At 45.4% G+C, this 18,627-nt stretch overlaps 1 protein-coding gene across 1 annotated transcript in view; it reads right to left on the bottom strand.

The window, feature by feature from the left end:
• Positions 1 to 7,696, bottom strand: part of arhgap20 (Rho GTPase activating protein 20) — a 27,175-nt gene extending 19,479 nt beyond the window's left edge. The window contains 2 exon segments of the mRNA XM_079170345.1: positions 4,752 to 4,837; positions 7,595 to 7,696. Of these exon segments, the coding sequence (XP_079026471.1) occupies positions 4,752 to 4,837; positions 7,595 to 7,669 (161 nt within the window). The 5' untranslated portion in view covers positions 7,670 to 7,696.
• Between the last annotated feature and the right edge of the window lie 10,931 nt (positions 7,697 to 18,627).

The following is an 18,627-nucleotide window of genomic DNA, read 5'->3' as shown; positions in this document are numbered from 1 at the left end:
GGAGAGAGGAGAGAGGAGAGGAGGAGAGGAGAGAGGAGAGGAGAGAGGAGAGGAGAGGAGAGAGGAGAGGAGAGAGGAGAGAGGAGAGAGAGGAGAGGAGAGAGGAGAGGAGAGGAAGAGAGGAGAGAGGAGAGGCTGGAAGAATGTGAATAGTTTAATATAAACATGTGGAGCCTCATTTATTAGTAACACTTGTGGGTAATTGTAAACATGTTGTATAGATTCTATTGACTAAATGTTCAGCCGCGCAGGGAGAGGAGCTGAGACATAAACGGTCCTTTAGGGGCTGAAGTCCTCCTTTAGGGTCACACCTCGAGCCCACAGAGGACGTGTTCAGGCTCCTTCACTGAGAAGCCTCAACACATCCTCCTCTGTTCCTATTGTCCACACAGATTTCGGGGAAATGCTGCTGTCAGAAGAGCCCACACACACACACACACACACACACACACACACACTAATACAAACGTTCCTGTAAAGCCCCCTTTCACATCTCGCCCCCCCAAAAAAAAGACAACACCTCCGTATTCAGCACACATCCCGGCCTCCTGAATGTGAGACTGACAGCTGAGCCGGCCGCCCTTTGAATGTGACGGACGAGCGGCTAATGGCTCCTTTGTGCATCGTGTGATGTTGATAAATCGATCGCTCGGCCACCGTGTGGAACACAATGAGGAGCTGGTGTACAATGAAGCTCACAAACACAGCAGCATACTAATAACCCAGCATGAATAGTCAAACAGCACCGGGTTTGATTTGTGTAGAAACGAGGTTGATACCAGGAGGCAGAGCTGCATTCTCTCTAGTGTCCACCAGGGGGCGACTCCTCTGGTTGTATAGAAGTCTATGAGAAAATGACTCTACTTCTCTCTTGATTTATTACCTCAGTAAACATTGTAAACATGAGTTTATGGTCTCAATCTCTAGTTTCAAGTCCAAATATGGTCACTTCTGTTTACTGGATGCAACAACACGGCGAACGGCCGTAAACTGAGACGGTCAACGGCGAACACAAGGCTTCAAAACGTCCACAAACCAACGATCCGCTTCTCTACAGTCTGTGGTTGATGCTCATCTCATCAGCAGCAAGTCACAAGTTGATTCATATGAACCAAAAATCAGTCGTTTGTCCTTCTGATCCACTGAGAGCTTGAGGCTATGATGTGAAAGACACACACACACACACACACACACACACACACACACACACACCTGTAAACACACACCCTGAGGACAACAGCTGGAATAACAGCTGTGACTTTCTCTTTCTCCTCTCTCTCCCTGATTATCATGACACCGTGTCGCCGTGAAAATGTCGTGTTTAAATATGCAAATGAGGCATTATGTAATGGCTCCTCTAATATTTGACACTGTGTTATGTCATCGCTGTCCATCGGTCTCCACAGACTGAACAGACTGACTCTCTACGGGCAGCAAGGACACACTGAAGAAGAGTCCATCTGCTCAGAGAAGGACTCGTGTGTGTGTGTATGTGTGTGTGTGTGTGTGTGTTTCTATCATCATCTGTTTGTCTGCAGCTGATTCGTCTCCGACACATTTTGAATGAGCAGAGAGAAGCTGGCTGCAGATGTAAAAACCTTCAGCTGGCGTCTCTGTTCCTCTTGCAGCGCGTGAACTCTGACTGAGATTATAGGTTTATTTTTAAAACGCAGGATAAAAATGTTTCCAGAAGAATTGATAGAAAACAAAGAGAGCCGGTCTGTCGTCTGACCTCTTCCTCTCACACACAGCACCAACAGACGACATCTGAACCGCCTCCTCGCTCCACAGCGGAGGCTTCTGTTCAGCAGAGACGCTGCAGCAGGGAGACATTTATGAATCCTCCAAACACCAAACGTCCCCCTGAGGACGAACAGAGCGTCCGTCTATCCATCAGGACTGACCGGTGTGTCTGTATTCACGTGTGTTCTTAGTGGGGACGGGTATCGTTGGGATTTACCGACACTAGTGCTCTCATCAATACTCTTTATCGGTTATTAAAATACAATAATGAGGAAAAGAATCCACGTTTCTTTATTATTCGTGTACGGAAACAACACCAGACGTTCTAAACAGGAAACCAGCGGAGGCGTTAAGTGACCGCTTCACGTCTTGTTTTCATGACTCACTGCAGCAGATCGTTTCCATCGGCAGACCATAATGTCATCCCCGGCTGACACACACACACACACACACACACACACGCACACACACGCACACTGAGGATGAGGTCAGAGTAATCTCGTTATTAAAACCAGGAAATGTCTTTTGCATGAAGTGTGAGCGAGTGTGTGTGTTCTGGTGACCAAACGTCCTCAAACAGAAACACAGAGTGAGCCACACACACACACACACACACACACACACACACACACACACACACACACACAGCACGTCCTCTCTCTGTAAGAGCTTCATGCAGCTCAGGACATTCAGGATTAAATGAATAAAGAGAACGTACGTGTGAGGTCGGGGCTGTCAGCCAATCACATGTTTCTATGCTTTATGGTGCAGACACCTTCTGCACCGTGATGCTGAGCTGAAGGCCAGAGAGCATGATGGGAAACGCAGGGCAGAATGGAGCAAAAGTAAGGAACAAAAAAATAGACGGCGTGAATGAAACTCTTGTTGTATTTCTTTAAGTCTACAGAAGGAAGAAACTCGTCATTTAGGAGCTTGAAGAAGCTGGAAGTGGTGTTTACGGAGCGACAGAATGAAGTGATTGCTTGTGAGTCAGGTGGATCTATAACACAGAGAGCAAACGTTTATGGCTCCAACATGAAGACATCGTGCTGCTTATTGACCGCACGAGTTGAAACATGGAAGAAGTGAGGCATTAAAAAACCACCATCGTCTGGAAACTACTTTCCTGTGAAAGTTGATTTATAAATCACTTATAAGTTAAACCGTAAACATGTTGTTAAAGACGACACTAATACATGGAAAGCTCTGCGTATGCTTTCTAATATTTACTCCTTCTCTTAAACAGCATGAAGGAGAAACACTGCTGCATTACAGCTGCATGAGGACTGTAAGGAGTCAATCCATCACGAGGAAGATCAATATTCATCTTCCTCAAAACCAACATGGAAGTAAATGACCTGCTGAAAGACTCACAATAATCACCACCATGACCTTTCACCTTTCCCCGCTGTGAGTCACCTGACTGACCACTATAATGTTCACACACACACACACACACACGCACACACACACACACACGGGCATTAATGAACACCTCACACACTCTCACTGACGTGGAGGTGTTGACCCCTGGAGACCCCCGCTGGCCCCTACACCTCCTGATAAGAGGTCAGAGGTTAAGAGTGACAGCTGGGAGTGTCAAGCCCTGGCTCCATACCTCACACACACACACACACACACACACACACACACACACACACACACACACACACACACACACACAGACACACACACACACACACACACACACACACACACTGGTCAAACTACTTTTACTCAATAGCTTGTATGTGTCACCCTTCCTCTACTTCCATGACTACTAACTGAATATGTGAGTTGTCCTTCTCACTCTCTTCCTCACACACACACACACACACACGCTCACACACACCCTCACATGCTCACACACACACACACACACACACACACATCACACTAAGTGACATTCACTCAATAGCTTGTCTGTCTTGCCCTTCCTCGATGACTACTAATTGAATATGTGAGTTGTCTTTCTCACTTTCTTTAACACACACACACACACACACACACACACACACACACACACACACACACACACACACACACACACACACACACTCTGCCCTAGGAGCACTGACCCATTTAACAGCGTGGAGTGTTGTTTTTCCCTCAGCTTTGGTCTAAACGCTCCAGTTTCACAGTTCAGTCTGACTTAAACTCTGCAAACACTAAAAACACACAAACCTTATAAACACGTATGATGTCGCAATAAAACCCACGTTTTAACAGTGCTTTGAGGAGCATTCTGAGGCCTCCGTCTACGAGGAACTATAGGTGACATTCCACGTGAACCTCCTTTTCTTCAAAGATTCAAAGCTCCATGAAATTCCTCAAAAGAACGGCACAGAAAAGGACGTCTGAGACAAAGCCTTCAGTAAACACGGCGTCCCCGAGGGTTCCGTAACGGCTTGTTTCCGACCCCGTTGAAGGGAGAGGGGGGGCGATGAAGAGCCCGATAGCTGTGTGAGCAGAACGCGTTCAAGCCGGCTCAGAGCTCGTGAACGAGTGGAAGAGGCTCTGAAACTCTCTGAATCTGTGGAGTGAGTCTGTCTGGCTCTCTGTGTTCCTGCAGAGCTTCTAACCTGCAGCCTTCAAATCTCTGTGACGTCACCCAAATACATCCCTGAGTCACAATAAAACCATCTTTTGCTTCTGTTGCGACCCCATTTCGTCGCGCAAACCTGTGTTTGCATAATGACGTCCTCATGAACGAGAGGGACCAGGAGTTCATACAGAACCAGGAAGACACCAGAGGAAACAGAAACCATCAGATGAAACACCGTCGACTGAGAGAGACCAGCTGTCCTAAGCAATGCACACTGAATGAATCCACATGTAAAGCCACGTAATCACGAACCAGGAGGTCAAACCAAGCAGACCGCTGTTCAATCCCCGAGTGAAACGAGCTGCCGATGTTGATTTAAGTTACTCCACTTACACAGTTATTTATCCCAAACCAAGAGAGTGTGTGTGTGTGTGTGTGTGTGTGTGTGTGTGTGCGCTCGTACCTGGACGTGCTTCTCGATCTGGTGAGTGCTTTGCTGATGACCAGCGAGGGAGCTGACTGTCTCCTCTGAGCCAAAGTCTTCATCTTCTAGAGAGAGAGAGAGAGAGAGAGAGAGAGAGAGAGAGAGAGAGAGAGAGAGAGAGAGAGAGAGAGAGAGAGAGAGAGGGGGGGGGGAGGATTTGGGTCAATACAGGTGATGTAATGTCATTCTTTGTGTTTGCATGGTTGAAAAGCACATCTTCAGCTCTACTCGAGGCAAGACATGCAAGAAACATGGGAGAGGGAACTAGACAAAACTCCACCAACAGTCAGTGTGTGTGTGTGTGGAGGATGTTGGCTGATGGAAAAGGAGAAGTGACGGCTGTAAAGAAGGAAAAGAGGAAGTGAGTGAAATGGATAAAAGATGGCGACGGACAGAAAGATAAAAACAACACGACTACGCTCCGTCATGTATCGTCAGTGTAACGTGATGAACTGGAAGCACGACCGCAGCTATTCCAATTAAACCCTAATCTATTTACGACATACCCGAAACCATGTGAGCCCTAAACATTCACTACAGTCATCCAATCTGTGGGGGGGTTGTGAAATAAGACCGTGCTTCCTAAAACTCATTTAGCAGAGACTTATGGGTAACATTCCTCTCCTCTGGAAGTGTTGAAGGAGGAATTTGACTCACGGGTCAAAAGACGAGATGCATCTACTTCTGCTTCACGGCTGAGATGAGCTGCTGAAAACCACTTCATCACGTTTCAGGACGCTTTAATCGGCTCCACGGTTTGAGGAAAGACACCGTGGTTGAGGTTAAAGTCGGGGCTTCATTAGCTCCATGTGACAAAGAGACCAATCAGTGATTCCCTGAAGCAACACTTCTGTTCTTCACACACATGAGCTGAAGCAACACGGTCACGTTCGTACGGTGACGCTGGTTCTTTCTGCGGGCGTGAGGTGATTGACGGGGAACACGGAGACGCTCCAGTTGGCAGGACGCAGCAGTACAAACAGATACATCACACGCACACGTGACGTGCGTGTTCCCGTCATGCGTGTCGGGATGAACTCTCTGACACCAACTCCTCCTGAGTGACGGCACGAGGACTCCGATTGAAGCAGAGCTCAGGTTTCTCTGCTCAGTTCTCACATCTCACCAACTAAACTCTCCCAAAACCCAAAACCATCAAAAGCAACGGGAGGCTAGAGACGTGCTGGAATACTTACAGAAAGCGCTCCGAAAACACGAGCGTTCTGAGGCCAAAACATGACGCATTGGAGGATAACACCATCACAGAGCTGGCCGGTCTCTGCTAACCACGGACCTGATGTTAGTCTGAGCTCACACAGCGAGGACAAATACAGAATCTGGGTTTTTACTACACATGTAAAGGCAAATAAAAGTTATTCAAAGGCACAAAACTCTGACTTTTATAAAAGCTTCATCTGAAGATTTCACTCCTTCTGTGTGTTGTTTGTTTTGGACGTCGTGACTTTTAGTTCAAACTCTTACAGATGCTTTCTGATGCTTTCTGATGCTTTTTGATATTTTTTTATGCTTTTTGATGCTTTTTGCAAAATTTTTGTTCGTCGTCATCTTAAAATCCATTTACAACCACAGCTGACCCACCACACTAATATTAATAAGAAAATACTCTGTATGTTAAATGTATGCACCGATAGTATATCAGTCTACATATAAGTAAAGATCATTACCCCCCAATACAAAGTACTCAACAATACACAGAACCAATGTTGCAAATGCATAAAGAATACATTATGCATCCACAAAAATATACATATGTGTATAAATATGTGCATGTACTTTTGTTTTAGTTCTGCTAAATATGTTTTCGTCTAGCATCCATCTCGATATGGGACATTTTGAACATTATAAGCTCACATTCTGCCTGCTGGAAGGTGCAGTTACACCTTCTAACCGCGCGGAGGTTGGGGGGCGCTGTTCACTGCGACTAAAGCGAGCAGCTGCTGCACGATCCTCCTCTCCGGTCTGTCTGAGGACCAACACCGTGAAACAACCGGGAAAACATCTGAGATTAAGACATTTATTATGACTTGATTGTTCTAGAAGATAGAAGAATAGAAGATGAATGAGGAGACATTTGAGAGATGTGATGGCATCATCCCTCTGTGTGTGTGCGTGCGTTTGTGTGTGTGTGTGTGTGTGTGTGTGTGTGTGTGTGTGTTGAGTGGCTCCTGTCTGTCTGATGAACCAATAATCACGATCGATTATTCAGACTGTTTGGATTCAGGAGAACACGAAGTGAAACCTAAAGCAGTGACACGAGGGTTCATTCTGGGCTTTCGTTTAAAAAGTTGTTTAATCAAGTCAGGATTTGGTGACATTATTAATATATATATAATATATGTATATATATATGAAGATAAAGAGGCCGTCTGTGCTGTTTTTCTTGAAACACTTTGATGAATCGCGCTCTTATACTCTTTATATCTCACTAGATAAACACAGTGATGAGACAAAGCTGAATGGAACGTTTAAAATACTGATCGTTACTTGGAATGAGCAGCATGGCTAATGCTCCTAGTGTCTACTCATCAATCACTCCAAAGCTCCACAAAGAGCTGCAGATTTACAAGAATATCAAGAAAAATAACTAAATTATAGAATATAAAGCAAACAAAAGCTGAGATTTCAGAGAGAACCCTTTCTATTTGGTCCTTAAACTCTTAAATAAGACACCTATTACACCGTAAAACAGCAGCTTCACACTCCAGTATAACCCGTTTGATCCTAAATGAGCGCTCTGGGTAGACCAGTGCGTAAAAACGCACCACAGCGCCAGAGAGCCGCAGGAGAAGCGCCGCTCGTACCTTCTTGCTGTCTCCTGTGAGGGAGTCGGACCTGTTCTGTCCCATGGTCCCCTGCTGCGGGGACATGGTTTCCATTTAACACCGTGTAGATCCACGGGGCCGAGCGCGCGGACGGTTTATTCCCATGATACGAGCGCGTGTAAGTCCAAAGTGTTTTATCCGGTGGAGAGGAGGGCACGAGCCCGCGGAGAGTCCATGATGGAGAGGAGGAAGAGGAGGAAGAGGAGGTGAAACCCGTGCGCGCTCCTCTGTCTCTGTGTGTGTCTCCACTGTGTCTGAACGACGCGGCTCCGCTCCGCCTCGATTTACTCAAATGTTGGCATTTTAGCGGGGATGACATACACACACACTTCCGCTGTTACTTTTCAAAATAAAATCGCGTTTATTATACAGGACGGTGTTTGAGTGATGTGGGTAACAATTAAAGCGATTTATAAAGTCGAGATAAAGGGAAACGTTGTTAGCAGTGCTTGTTTAAACTACAAAGAGTGAACTTCCGGTGTTACATAGTCATGTTCACATGTCAGATATATACTTTACATAATCATATCGTCTATTTATATCCACTCAGAGTTTATGTATTTGCACTATATGTTTTGTTTATAACTTCCAGAAAACTTGACTTGTGTATAAACGTTTATTTATTATTTCATTGTTGGTCATTGGTACTTTTTAACTGAGCTACAAGTAGCCTGAAAGAAAACCAACTACTACCATCACGATGCTGGAAAGTGGAGCTTAAAAAGAATACAGTTTATGAATTATTCCTTTACATTTGTGGTCCAAAGGTGATTTTACTTTATTTGATTCCAAAGACGTATAATGTAAAATGATGTAATGGACATTATATTGTTTGTTACTTGTGTAAATTAACGTTAGATTGAGCTCTTTTTATTTTTCTGTCTTTTATTTGTGTGAGTGGTTTCACTTTTGTCTCTAATTTTATTCATCTTATTAAGATTACTTTTATAATCTATATTCATCTCTGCCACAGTTGTTATTCTGCATGCTGTTTTACAACAAAAAGGGGCTTAATTCAGCATTTATTTAGAATTGTTTGCCTGTTTGCTGTCTTCATGAGAATCTGTTTTTCATCACTCACACTGAGTATTAGATGTTGCATGATTTCTACACTCCGCTCATTAGTTTGCCTCTTTTATTTTGAAGGCAGAGCTGACTCCTGGTCGCATCCTGTCCTAATCTGCAGGTCTTGATGCAGCTCATGTACCTGAAAGCCTGCTCTGGTTTAACTCTCGAGCTGTGTACCTGTGTGTGTGTGTGTGTGTGTGTGTTTTTATGTGAAGGGCCCATCGTGTGTTTTTCCAGTCTGTTCAGTCAGTCGGTGCCATGAAGAAGCCGACTGTTCGTGTGCGACAGCATGGCGGTTTGCAGAGGGACCAGGTGTGAGAATGTGCAGCCAGGGCCAAGAATAACATGGCTGATGAGGAGGAATGTCCACTCTATTTTTTTTACTTCATAGGCATGACGCATGCCGCATGGTTTCTTATAGCTGCAGCTACAGTACACTTTACTGTAGGAGCCCGGTGGGTTGGGAGTGTATACTTTTAAATGTCTGAGGAGAACACGCCTCCATCAAACTTAAACTCATGTGTCGACCCTGCAAACAGAGGTTCAGCATTTGGGATTACATCTCAAGAGTCCATTGGTTTCACAGTTAGGATTTAAATGTAATAGAGGTTACAGGAAGTTGGTTCATTATTACAAACAGCAGCCCAGTCGACAGGAAAAAAAAACGTACGTTTCTGCAAATTCACGTTGAATGTTCTACGTCTTTGCATTCGGTCAGAGCAAGTGACGTAGTATATCGAACAACCGTTATTAAAAGTTACGTGGTTTGATAACGAGAATAACAAGTGAGAAAGTCCATCAAGGAATTGTTGAGTTTCTGACATTTTTTTACAAAAAAAGCCAAACCTCTTTTTCTTTGCAGAGACGATGCAGCTGATTGTCTGTCTGCTAAAATGCCTCGTATCTTTGTTGTCTACCTGACCGGATTATTTCCCCACAGCAGCCCACTGAGGGCCATTACCTCCCCTGCACGACAAACACAAAGGTATGCCACAATTGCTCCATCTTATCTGTCCTCCTGAAAAGTGTCCCGCGTAGGACGATAAGAGCCTCGATGGTACTCGGCACATCTCCTTTGATCACGAACACGTCTGTCTGGAAGAACACCTTCGATTCTTGATGCACATTCTTTCTCTCTGCGACTGAAATCATCCCGTCGTCAATTTGTTCTTGAACTTCCAACCGCACAGACCTTAAGGTTTCAGGGTTAAACGGCTGCTTTTGTTTTCATGCTCTTCATCTGGAGCAGAAGAAGCCAGACTAAATTGAGGGTGTGTCAGAACTGCGGTTGGAAACGCCGCTGGTTTGACCACGACTGCCGCCGAGCTGCTTCTACCTCCTCTTTGTTCCACTCTGGAAGACGCCGGGTCGCGACAAAACAAAGCACTTCTTTCGGTATCCATGGCAAAAAAACAACAACAACAACACATCGCTCCACGATAAGTTTATTCAGCCCAAAAAAAAACCCCAAAGTGGGTCAAACACATCGCTGTGAGACAATGAACCCGAGCCCGGCAGAGGGGCTTCAGCTTAGAGAGGAATGGGAGGTCAGATCAGCGCTAACAGAAAGACAGAGAATAAATACGCGTCCACGTGGATACCGTCTGACATCTCCTTTTAAGTGTGTCTGAAAGGGAAGAAAGCCTGGAGAGCCACGGCTATCGAAAACCCGGAGCCGAGGAGAGTATCGACCTGGAAGGCCGACAGTCGATTCCAGAGAGAGAGAGAGAGAGAGAGAGAGAGAGAGAGAGAGAGAGAGAGAGAATGAGCTGGAGAGAGTCCAGAGATCTGGGCTGCAGTCTTGTCTGTTCAGGGTTGCACTTTGCACTGTAAACACATGCACGAATGCACCTTCACACACACTACAGTACACATTGCTGAATATCTATTTAGAGAGCAGTCCCTCCTTCCCTCCTTCCCTCCCTCCGGTGAAAACAAACACACATGTGCAGGAGCGTTCAACAAAGAGGCCGCGAGGACACGACGAGCAGTTTGAGACGCTGGATAGACGGACGGACGGACGTGTGACGGATGACGGAGATGCTTCAGGCAGACAGGGAGTCGCTCTGACCCCAAAAACAGCATCCACCAACGCTGCTGCCGCCACCGCCGCTGCTGCTTTAAGAAGCCAGACTTCCACGTTGTCTGCCAAAAATAAAGAACCACTGTTTCCCTTTTTCTTTTACCCTGAACGGCAGAGGTTTCTGTTTGAGGTACGGCTCCACAAATTCCTGGAAAAGATGACAAGTGGGTGTGAAATCACTTTTTGGAGGTGTCTTTCTAACCATACCGACACGTTAAGAGTAGTTTCTAGTCACTCTGTGTTTTTGAAAAGCAATATAAATAACTTCTCTCACCTCCATCACAGGCCTCCAGCTGAGAAACCGTGATCCAAAGCCGTCTCTCCACTGAACGCATCACGTCAGACGGCACACAAGACCCCCGACATGTCAGAGAACAAAGAACATCAACGTATCTTCACACAAACGGTTCGCACGATATTTTACAAAATATATTTTTTGTGCGTTTTCATACGAAAGTCCAGCAACACGAGTCAGTTTCCGCTCAATGCGTTCAAACAGTCTTTTCAAAATACTAATAGAAATTAGGTTTAGGCAACAAAACTACTGAGTAACTTTGAGAATTTGGGTTGAAATAACTACAGAAGTGTCGTTACTGAAGTACGCAAGTTACGTGACGAATAGATCGCTGCTTGTTGGACCGACTCCCACCCTGTGTGAGCTTTCACTGTCTTTATACTTCCTCATTCGTGATTACGTGGATAAAATAATTTTGTGGAATATCTGTGAGTTGAATTGCTAACATTTAGAGTTAAATGCTGCGTTAACGAAGAGCCCTTTGTCTTCTCTCGTGTCCACTGTTTTAGTCTTCACGTGTCCGTCACCATCATCTGTTTACTCCTCGGGGATTTACGGATCCTTTAAACCCTCTGAGACAAACATCAGGCGGCATTTAAAACAGGATGAGAAGGCGGAACATTGCATCACTCTCCTCCACAGCCAGCGCGTCTCCGTCTCCACCGGTTTGTCCAAACATTGCGGCACGAGGCGGATCAGGCCGCGGAGACGTGAAGGACGGACGGAGACAAAAAGCTCGGGGGGAACCAGACTGAGACAAAGCCTGCGGTGAGAGGGAGTGACTCAGGTGGAGGACATCTAAACAACATTGTGTTGGAGATGGAAATTGTGGGTTAGCTGGCCACCAGTCCGGGCTCCGGTGGAATGACGCTCAGGGCTCGTTTTAGAACCCAACAGACGAGTTTTCATCCCTTTAAACCAGACGATGTCCTGAAAGTTTTAAATGTCAAAACCTTCTGTTTGTTTTCTTTGTTTTAAGCCAAATTGGGAAAGTTTCCTTCTTTTAGATCTTCTATCTGCTTAATTACAAATCGGGGCTCGTTGATTACGGTCGTGTGACTTGAAAGCAGGTCGTTCAGCAGTTTGTGTAATCCGTCACCCCGTCAGGTTAGACGGTTTCTGTAATTAACTGAGGTGTTTCTGGAAAAACTTTTGTGTCGCCAGAATAATTTTGGAGGAAGCTTTAATTAGATTGTCTTTACTAAAGAAGTAGTAGTGAGGGAGCGGGGAGGGAATGTACAATACACTCCAAAAACACTTCATTCTTCAAACATTGTTCTGGAATAAAATGAGGAAAACTGAAGGATGAAACAGGATACTATAGTGTGAGTAAATGTCCTCAACTGAAGTGGCTTGTTTCAATTTAAAGGGCCAATTAACACAAATATAAAAATAAAAAAACAGCAGATTTAGCTGATTCACTGTTATTTGCATAGAACGCATAAGATATGGACATAGTCGTTGTGACGTCACCCATTGGTTTGTGACATTATGAAGCCTTGAGTTCAGCGAAACCATCTTAGAACACGGCCGTCACCATCTTGTTTTTTTTGCAACCAGTGAACAGGAAGTGACCATATATGGACTGAGGAGGAGTGACGTAGAGACGCCGTATACGTCTCTGGTAGAGACCTGTCAATCACTGTGTAGCCCCGCCCCTAAAGCATCCCCTGCTTTATGGTCTGTTTGACTCTAAATGGACCATCATTTACTAAATGAACATCACGTTGTATTGAAGAAGACTTGAAACTAGAGATTGAGACCATAAACTCATGTTTACAATGTTTACTGAGGTAATAAATCAAGAGAGAAGTAGAGTCATTTTCTCATAGACTTCTATACAACCAGAGGAGTCGCCCCCTGGTGGACACTAGAGAGAATGCAGGATTATAGCTCTATCTCACTGTAAAGTTTATTATAGGGACTATTTGTACTATTTATATCTTAGTTAGCCGAGGGCACAACTATTGAAATTCTAGTCACCTCTGTTGTATTGGGGCTGGAGGAAGACGTCCCAGAGACAGATATCTCAAATTCTTTGCAGATAAAAATCTAAACTATGTCCACGGCTCGAGGGAAGAGGCAAAAGGAAAAGTAGGTCATTGTCTGTGACCCTTTAAAGTTGCCACTTGTCCAACAGTTTGTGATACCTAAGTGTTTGTCCTGAACCGCCTGAGACAGACAGATCGCCCAGCGAGTCAGACAGAGAGATACCGAGACAGAAATCAGAGAAACAGACGGTCTGAGCCCTGCTGCTGGCCGCTTACATCTGCTCTCTTGTTATTCACACACACACACACTCACACACACACACACACACAGACCCCTCCTCCACCTTCCAGACCCTCTAACCCCGCTAATCTGATTAGCACAGTCTCCCCGTGGACTGAGGGATGCTATTGACACACGGCAGCGAGCCGGTGTGTGACTTCATGGTTGTTGTTGTTGTGACTGTGTTTACCTGACTGGATGTCACTGCGGCACACATGCAGCAGTGTGTTACATTCTTGCAAAAACACAAAAACACAACACACACATCTAGATCTCACAGAATTCTGTGAGTTATTTGTTCTATTTTTTATATTATTATCATAATAAGTTATTTATTTTACTCTTTTTTAATGTATAAATCACTTTTGCATCAGAGTTTTGGTCCCAAAATCAAAACGTGTGAGTTCTTGTGCATATAGTGAGTGTGTGTGAGTGTGTGTGTGTGTGTGTGTGTGTGTGTGTGTGTGTGTGTGTGTGTGTGTGTGTGTGTGTGTGTGTGTGTGTGTGTGTGAGGATGCAGCGGGACAGCTTAAGATATTCCCCTCAGGGCCCGGTGGGACCGGTTGGTTTCAGTGGAGGGGTCGTGCCGGTGTCAGCTGCAGGTTCAACCGAACAGGGTTTCCATGTGAGAGCAGCAGGGGTCCCGTGTGAGCATGGAATGAGCCATTACTGGGATTATTCTTTTTTTTGGGGGGGGGGGGATACAGTGTTTTATATCTGTACGTTTCCATACATGTTGATCTATAAGAGAGGAAGCGTTGGGATGTCCCGTGTCCTTCCTCCACATTTTGGTCTAAATGCCTCGAGGGTGTGTGAGTAAAGTGAGCTGTTCTAGATATGCAAATGAGCGAGATGCTCATCTTACCTGACACTTCCTGTGATGTTGCACTCCACTTATGAACCGGTGCCTCCAGCAGGTTGAAGTTTGCTTAAAGTGTGAGTAAAATAACAAAATGGCCCCTTAAAGGAGATTCAAACCACACACATGTATTATGGGATGCTGCTGCAGGGCTTGATTTATGTCAGTTATAAAGAGAGACTGAGCTGTTAACATGATAACACTCTTTCCCTGACGTTAATCAGGCCCTCGTCGTTGGATATTTGTGCTGCACGTTTTTTAAGGAATCAAGGTTTTTGCTGAATTAATGTTGAATCAATCGCCAACAAAAGTCCAGCAACACGTGTCTGTTTCAGCTCGCTGCATGCAAACAGTCATTTAAACATGAATTGAAGATTTGGATTAAAATCACGATGGAAGTACTTCAGTCAGGAAGTAACGTCACAAATGAACCAAATAAAAGAAACAGCGGCCTACTGAGTGATGCACACTTCTCTCTTTATAGTGAATTACATATGAATTGATTACCTGGGATGTATATACACATTACAGTGCGTTAGTGTTTGTAGGTGTGACCGTCACTCAGCGGCCTTCTTCTGAAGCACAAACTGGAACTACAGGTCGACTCTCCTGCAGGGCCGACCCTCGTGACCCCGTCAGCTTAACTACGACAGAGGTCATCGTCTAATTATCTTTTCCCAAACAGGAATGAGTCACGTTTGAACTCCAGAAATGTTTGCATGCTTGCATGTTTCAGCTAAGTTCTGTATTGTTTCAGCCGTCAGAAAGCAAAAATGGTTTCGATGAGTTAGCTTGTTTGCAAAGCAGCGTCCTGTGCCAGCGAGACACCGAGTCCAACGGTCGGTTCATTACGGATCTCATGCTGCCGGATGTTCTCTCCTAAATCTTTGACTGGCTAAATGTTTGTACTGTAACTGTGTTTATGGAGCTGCCTCAAAGCTTACGTGTTCAGGGGGAGAAAAGAATCCGCCCGACATCTCCTGAGCAACATTCTTCACACGGTCGCGTTCTGAAAGGAAACTGACGGGGAGCAGAGAAGTCACGGACAGCTTGAAGCCCAGATTGACTCTCGGAGCGGTTTGACCTTCGTGCAGCGGATCAGTTGGCGAGTTAGAGACGGCGTGCCGGAGCTCGTCTGAGCATTTTTGTCGGTTTGCCTTTTGTTTCCTTAAAAAACCTCTGAATGACGACGAGCTGCCAGGGAAACACAGAGCAACTCTTTTGGAGGGGGGGGGGGGCAGCTTTGATCTGTGCATCACAACTCATCTGTTTCCACCGCTGACAGTTTGATCAATACTTTAATAATTCACCAACGTTCATCCAAGTCAATCAAAGTGCCGCCCTGCTAACAGCCGGTAATAATGTCTCTCGCCAGAGAAAACCGTGTGATTTATTCTCATATCCGGTCGCTCAGCTGACCTCTGACCCCGTCAGACCTGCAGTCTGACAGCTCGGCGAGGTGGAGCAAAGAAAGAGTCTGGTTCACTTCCTGCAGTATCACCGTGATCCTCTGGAGTCCGGTACAGGCGGCAGGGAAGCCTACTGTCCAACAAAAGTCCTTATTTTAACCCAAACTGTGATTCTCTCCTAATTCACAACGTTAATCTTGTGTTTAAAACTGCCACCGTGTGTTTGTTTGCGACAAGTTGGGAACGAGAACGATGTTAAATGACACGTGAAAAGCTTAAAAATGTGTAGACATGACAAATCCACCCAAACGTTTTAAAGCCATTTAAACATCTAAACTGGACATTTGGGGAAACTTATTACTGCACTGACACACTTTAATGAACCTTACGTTCCTCTTTATAAACATTATAAACAAATAAACTTCTTCCTCTCAGTGACAATAGTGTGATAATTCATTTATATGAAGAGAGCGTCATTCAATAATGTGTGTGAAAGCAAGAAGAGAGAGAGAGAGAGACAGAGAGAGACAGAGAGAGAGAGAGAGAGAGAGAGAGAGAGAGAGACAGAGAGAGAGAGACAGAGAGAGAGAGAGAGAGAGAGAGAGTCTTAGCGGAGAGAGAAAAGCTAATCATGAGCGTTCAGAGCCGGGGATTCATCTACACTTCAGTCTGCAGCCTCGTCGTGTAGGTGTGTGTGTGTGTGTGTGTGTGTGTGTGTGTGTGTGAGCACGTCAGTCGGCGGCAACAATCACGGCGTCGACGCGGCAGAGCCCCGTCTCTATCCACCGTCTCCTATCAGCAACGCCGGAGGTCAAAGGTGAAGCGGTCCGAGCCTGCATTCCAGCGGAGGTCAGGATCATTAGTGGAGGCCGAACTCAGCCAACAGCCACCACGGAGTGAATTCAGAGGAGGATTAGGTTTCACGGTTATTGGTTCAGATTTCTCCGATGCGACTCTAAAATATAACAGCAGAACTGACTTTTAGAGTCAAACAGACCATAAAGCAGGGGATGCTTTAGGGCGGGGCTACACAGTGATTGACAGGTCTCTACGTCACTCCTCAGACCACATATGCTCACTAACGTTTATCGGTTGCAAACAAACGGCCGTAATCCAAGATGGCGACGGCAAAATCTGCAAACTTCTCGAGTGAGAGACTTTGCACAGATACAAGTCAGGACAGTCGAGGTCGAGACGTCTCAGGCGACATGAACAGAAGAGTGGAGGGGATCTGTAAATAAAACCACTAAAGCGTTTCCTCGCCACTGGTAGACCGCAGCGAGCGATGAATCTAGTATTTTTGTATACGTTTTATGAGCATTTTGATTCTTTTCATGATGAAAGCAGCTGATACGTCGACATTGAATGTTCTGACTACGGCAGCTCACACAGGACAGAGAGAGAGAGGCCGACCCGAGGTCGAGGGAGCGGCTCGCTAACTTGTAATTTGACGGGATCCTGTTCCACTGTGGCTTCACCAACCCGGCAACGGCAGGGAAGGCACGGTCTGGGTTTTATTAGAAGGCCTGGATGTGTGTGTGTGTGTGTGTGTGTCGTAATGAGACGAGGAGGCACGTCTTGGCTGTACAGCGCCAGAAATAAACCAGGATCTGGACCAGAATTGCAATGCTGAACTCTTTTTATTTTTTCCATTTCCTAGCCACAATTAACCCGCCTTCATTTAAGAACACACACACACACACACACACACACACACACACACACACACACATGAACCATGAACACTTGGCTACACACGCTGACTCAAAAGAACCCAGTAATCATATGCTAACTTATACACACACACAGAAACACACAGCCGGCCTGCATCCTCTCTGTTTCCAGGGAACGCCTGCTTCTATTTTTAAACCGTAGAACCGCTGAGGAGCCGCGAGGGCTGTAAATCGTTTTTTTTGGAGTTTTTTTGCTGCACATTCAGTCATGCGTCCTGTCAAAACACAACGGCAGAGAATCGCTCAGCAGCAGCAGATAGCAGAAGAAGCACAACCCTCCTGCTGTGTCTGTGTGTGTGTGTTTGAATGTCTGGTCGGGTCTCTGTGTCACACGTCATCCTCTTCATCACTTTTTGCTGAAATCTTTCTTTTTTTACTGGGAATGGTTGCTGTGGTAAACTGGGGTTTTTAGCATGTGTGTGTGTTCACGAGCCAAAGACGACTGAATGTACTGAAACAAAACTGCATTCTTACCGACCTACTACACGCAGTGACAACGTATAACTTTGAAATACAGTTATCAGCCACATGTGTGGCAACATTTGGTTAAACAAATGTCAACGAAACACGGTGCAAAATGTGTCGGCAACAACAACCAAATGAGCAGGAGGCTAAACATTCAACAGGTGGAGCATCGAGTACAGAGCACAGCCCTAATGCTTCAACAGATCACCTGAGAATGAAAGATCCCCGACGCTTTACTCCCAGATCCCAAGTTCAACAGTAACATCATCTGGCAGTCCTCAGGATGAGACCTGAGCTCCGTCATGTTCATTCAAGGAAAGTCAAAATCAGAAATATATATTTTTATTTTATTTACTTTCGTATGGACGGTACTTGTGGATCACCTGCTTCCAGACGGCGCTTCTACACAGCTGACAGGAAGTCACAAAGACTTTCTTACAGTAAACATGTTTTCATGAGGAAATATGAAAAGTACATCATGCCGTTGATTTGCTTGTGTGCATTTTGTCTTTCTTTGAGTTGGAGTGTGTGTGTGTGTGTGTGTGTGTGTGTGTGTGTGTGTGTGGTTCTTTGAAGATGGTCATACGGAGCAGACTATTTCTTGGCAGCGCGCCATAAAGGGGCAAAAGGACACGCACACTTACACACACACACACACACACTCACTCAGAGGCTAACGTAAGCGTTCTCATAAGTCATTACAGCCTGTGTTGCCATAGCAGAACCTCCAGCTACTGTGGAGGAGAAACAGTGGCGTCGTATAACGAGCCCTGTGGACTAAAAATAGCTGATTTTCTCTGTTTTCACCCCCTCATCTCTCTCTCAGTCT

The sequence above is a fragment of the Pholis gunnellus genome, assembly GCF_910591455.1.
Source record: "Pholis gunnellus genome assembly, chromosome: 12".
In the NCBI taxonomy this organism is placed as follows: Eukaryota; Metazoa; Chordata; class Actinopteri; order Perciformes; family Pholidae; genus Pholis; species Pholis gunnellus.
This window is presented reverse-complemented; position numbering and strand designations above follow the sequence as displayed.